Source organism: Mandrillus leucophaeus, unplaced genomic scaffold, assembly GCF_000951045.1.
Source record: "Mandrillus leucophaeus isolate KB7577 unplaced genomic scaffold, Mleu.le_1.0 Scaffold1006, whole genome shotgun sequence".
NCBI lineage: Eukaryota > Metazoa > Chordata > Mammalia > Primates > Cercopithecidae > Mandrillus > Mandrillus leucophaeus.
In genome coordinates this window covers 545,515-550,035 of record NW_012098166.1, presented here as the reverse complement: position 1 = coordinate 550,035, position 4,521 = coordinate 545,515, and the positions used below count along the sequence as shown (strand labels likewise).

At 39.0% G+C, this 4,521-nt stretch overlaps 1 protein-coding gene across 1 annotated transcript in view; it reads left to right on the top strand.

Annotated features, from left to right (window-relative positions):
- IDO1 (indoleamine 2,3-dioxygenase 1) overlaps positions 1-4,521 on the top strand; it is a 16,929-nt gene that overhangs the window by 4,435 nt on the left and 7,973 nt on the right. Inside the window, exons 2-5 of the mRNA XM_011973966.1 lie at positions 1,572-1,667; positions 1,785-1,904; positions 2,500-2,618; positions 3,788-3,802. Of these exons, the coding sequence (XP_011829356.1) occupies positions 1,572-1,667; positions 1,785-1,904; positions 2,500-2,618; positions 3,788-3,802 (350 nt within the window). The remainder of the gene's footprint in view (positions 1-1,571; positions 1,668-1,784; positions 1,905-2,499; positions 2,619-3,787; positions 3,803-4,521) is intronic.

Genomic DNA, 4,521 nt, shown 5'->3' with positions numbered 1-4,521 from the left:
CCTGCCTCGGCCTCCCAAAGTGCTGGGATTATAGGCATGAGCCACCTGGCCTGGCCTACGTTTACTTCTAAAAGTACTACAGCACAGTTGGGGTGAAAAGTTCAGAGCAAGAAGGGTGGCTAAGTAGTGAAGTACACTGCCTAGATTTTCATTGCTAAAAATCTGCCCCAACTGATTAAGGCTGGACAATTACATGCAGATGTTGAAAATGTTAGGATTTTATATTGTATTTATCTTTTTGTTTCATAGCTTACTTATAATATTAACTTTATTTTGAAGCTCAAAACTTCACCCATGTTGATTTAAGTTAATCTTTCCATTTGCACTTAATCCCCATGGTTCAGCATTGATTACCTTAAGGGTGTACCTTGAAACTACCTGGTGGAGTAGGCATAGAAACAGGGTATGGGGGAGTTGCTCAGGGATCTGTATCTCATTTTAGGAAGGTTCCTATGTCTTTTTATTTGTGTACTTCCGCTTGAGATGAGATTACAAATATGATAAGCTCCAAAGAGAAACTTTTATTTGAGTTTCATTTCTACTTAATGGGCAAAAACAAGCCTATAGTGGAACCAAAGTAGGTAATCAACATGAATACATACAGCACCCGCTATATGCCCAGCACTATGCCAGGGCTTATAAGAGATATAAATTAAATGCACAATACAAACCTTGCCATCATGTAGCAAGGTATAAAACGAGAATGTATGTAAACTGTATAAGCCTGGGTTTCCTTATTTATGATACAGAGATAACTTCTTGGGCCGTTACAATAATTAAATATATATACTATATATATATGAAATTATTGAACAGAGTGCCTAGTCCACTACTGGCATTTAACACATCTCATTTTTCTTCCATTCAAAGAACTTAAAATCTAGCCAAAATAAGCCAAAGTAGGCCAGGCACGGTGGCTGATGCCTGTAATCCCAGCACTTTGGCAGGCCAAGGCAGGCAGATCACCTGAGGACAGAAGGTCGAGACCAACTTGGCCAACATGGCAAAACCCAATCTCTACTAAAAATACAAAAATTAGCCGGGCACGGTGGCTCATGCCTGTAATCCCAGCTACTTGGGAGGCTGAAGCAGGAGAATTGCTTGAACCCAGGAGGCAGAGATTGTAGTGAGCCAAGATCGCGCCACTGCGCTCCAACCGGAGCAACAGAGCGAGACTCCAATTCAAAAAAGAAAAGAAAAGAAAAAAAAAACAAAAGTAGCAGATAATAATTGTTTAACAATATGAAAAGGCATAATCCATAGAGTTTACAATGGAGATTAGTTTCAAATAGAATAGTCAGGAGGATTTTAGTGAAACCTTTGAGGTGAACTTTGAAAAGCTGCAAATGGCAGTGTTTGAAGAGAGAGGAAGAGGTGGAACACAGAAAGGGCCTTCAGCCCCATGTGTGCAGAAGACAAGACAGAGGCTGGTGTTTCCAGACAGGTAAGCCATGTGCCAGGGCAACACTGCACAAAATGGATGTGGGGGCAAGGCATCCTATCAGTGGGAAGCCAAAGCTACAGTAACTGCTACTAGTAAATAAAGATCTTTTTTTGTTTCTTTTTTCAAGGAAAATCTACCTGATTTTTATAATGACTGGATGTTCATTGCTAAACATCTGCCTGATCTCATAGAGTCTGGCCAACTTCGAGAAAGAGTTGAGAAGGTTTGACATATGTATTCCATTTTTCTTCTTGTATAGCTTCTTAACATTGTTAACTTGGTTTTGAAGCATAAAACATCACCGAGCTTGATTTGAGTCAATTGCTCCATTTGTTTTCAGTTAGACATGCTCAGCATTGATCATCTCACAGACCACAAGTCACAGCGCCTTGCACATCTAGTTCTGGGATGCATCACCATGGCATATGTGTGGGATAAAGGTCATGGAGACGTCCGTAAGGTTTGGAGATTTTCTCAGATTTCTTATGCTATGTGACAGATTTTCATTTAATTTACATTTAACTTTTCAAAAATTTTCTAAAAGCATTTTAACTGCATTGGTCAAAGTTTCGATAACAGGACAAAATGAAAAAGAAAATATGCCCTGGCTTGACATGTCAACTGTTATCATTATTATATTTTTAAGTCTTTTACTTTATTTTTCATCCTGTATTTTATCTGGCAACCCTAATTACATAAAACTAATACAGACTGCAATATCTAACCTTTAAAACACATATGGGCCTCCCAGCACTTTGGGAGGCCAAGGAGGGAGGATCACCTGAGTTCAAGAGTTCAAGACCAACCTGGCTAACATGGCGAAACCCCATCTCTACGAAAAATACAAAAAATAGCCAGGCATGGTGGCAGGTGCCTGTAATCCCAGCTACTCGGGAGGCTGAGGTGGGAGAATCACTTGAACCTAGGAGACGGAGGTTGCAGTGAGCCGAGATCCTGCCACTGCACTCCAGCCTGGGCAACAGGAGCGAGACTCTATCTCAAAAAAACAAACAAAACAAAACAAAAAACAAACCTAACTACTGTATTTTAATCAGGTCTTGCCAAGAAATATTGCTGTTCCTTACTGCCAACTCTCCAAGAAACTGGGACTGCCTCCTATTCTGGTTTATGCAGACTGTGTCTTGGCAAACTGGAAGAAAAAGGATCCTAATAAGTATGTAAAGAGTGAGAACAACAGGAATTTTTGGAGTGTGTGCCAATTAAATAAAACAGGAGTTGTTCATTGGCTTAATTTTGGGCAGCACAGTTTTCCTCTCAGTTGGATATGGTCCCTCTCAGTTCTTCAGTTGGGTACGGTTTCTTGGGCTGCTGTGTCTACCACTACAAATGTACACACATGTGACAGGTGTATAGTTAACACAGTAAAATGCACAGATCTTAAGTGTTCAGCTTGATTTTAACTATTACATAATTACATACACCCACCATTCTCAGTAAGATACAGAATATTTTTATCACCTCAGAAAATTTCTTTGTGCTTCTTTCAATTCCCTTTCCTGCGACAGACAAATATATTCTTATTTGCCTTGTCAAAAAGTAGATGATTTTTGTTATTGGGTTTCACATCAATGAAACCACAAAGTATAGACTCTTGTGTCTGGCTTCTTTTGATTAGCATGTTTCTGAGATTCTATTAATTTAATTTTTTAGCAGCCAATTGTAGTTAAGAGTCAACACATCTTTAATTACACGCAGCAATGACTGGTTTTTCAGAGCAGTCTGCTCAGCATGTAGGTGATTTTTACCCTTCAGGCACGAGATCTGCTACAATAAAGGAAAGGGAGAACCAAAGCACATGTCTCTGGGTGTGTGCCTGTAGAATACTCTGCAAATGGGAATACCACAAAATGAACGGATTTGATCTAGAAAGTTTCTTCTTATTAAAAATTAGTCTTTTTTAAAAAAATTAACCGGGAATGGTGGCATATGTCTGTGGTCTCAGCTACACAGGGGGTTAAGGCAGGAAGATCACTTGAGCCCTGGAAGTTGAGGCTGCAGCGAGCTATGTTCGTGCCACTGCACACCAGCCTGGGCAACAGAGTGAGACCCTGTCTCAAAAAAAAAATAAATAAAACAATTAGTTTTGACTGTCCATGTGTGTTCCTTGCATATTTGAGTATTTAATTCATTTGTAAGTTATTAAGTTAAATGTTTGTAATGCCTACTGAAGAAATATTTTTAAAACTTTTTCTTTTACCTGACTATGTCTTACCTCTGATAGTAGTATTCAATCAAATAGCAACAACTCATCATTATTTGCTGTTAAATTGATTTTCTTTTTCTCTTCCAATTGGCCCATTGCTTCATGGCTGCGTTCATAAGGCCCCTGACTTATGAGTAAGTATCTGATTCTTGTTTTAGTCTAAGAATTTGCTATTTATAGTCAAATGTAGGTTTATCGATAGACTCCAAATGCATTTTTAAATGATTAATTAAATTCAGCCAAAAAAATAATTTCAGTGATTATTTAGAGAACAAATAATCTCTGTCTTTAATTGTATCTATGATTGTGTTACAACTATGTCTATTTGATATTATAGCTATAGATATACACAAGAATACTACTCAGATATGTCTATAGGAAATTAATATGCAAACATACAAAATGCACATACATCTGTGTATCTATGACTTAATAACTCCTATGTCCTTAACTAGTTACCATTGTCAATAAGTAACCCTATACCAACTTGTTCTTTTTGACCCAATCGTTACTACTTTTGACCTATAATATATACTAAACATAGGCTAAGAGGTGGAAAAACTGGGCTGGGTGCGTGGCTCACACCTGTAATCCCTGTACTTTGGGAGGTCAAGGCAGGCGGGTCACCTGAGGTCAGGAGTTCAAGACCAGCCTGGCCAACATGGTGAAACCTCATCTCTACTAAATATACAAAAAAATTAGCCGGGCATGGTGGCAGGTGCCTATAATCTCAGCTACTCAGGAGGCTGAGGCAGGAGAATCAGTTGAACCCAGGAGGTGGAGGTTGCAGTGAGTGGAGATCACCCCACTGCATTCCAGCCTGGGTGACAGAGCAAGACTCCATCTCAAAAAA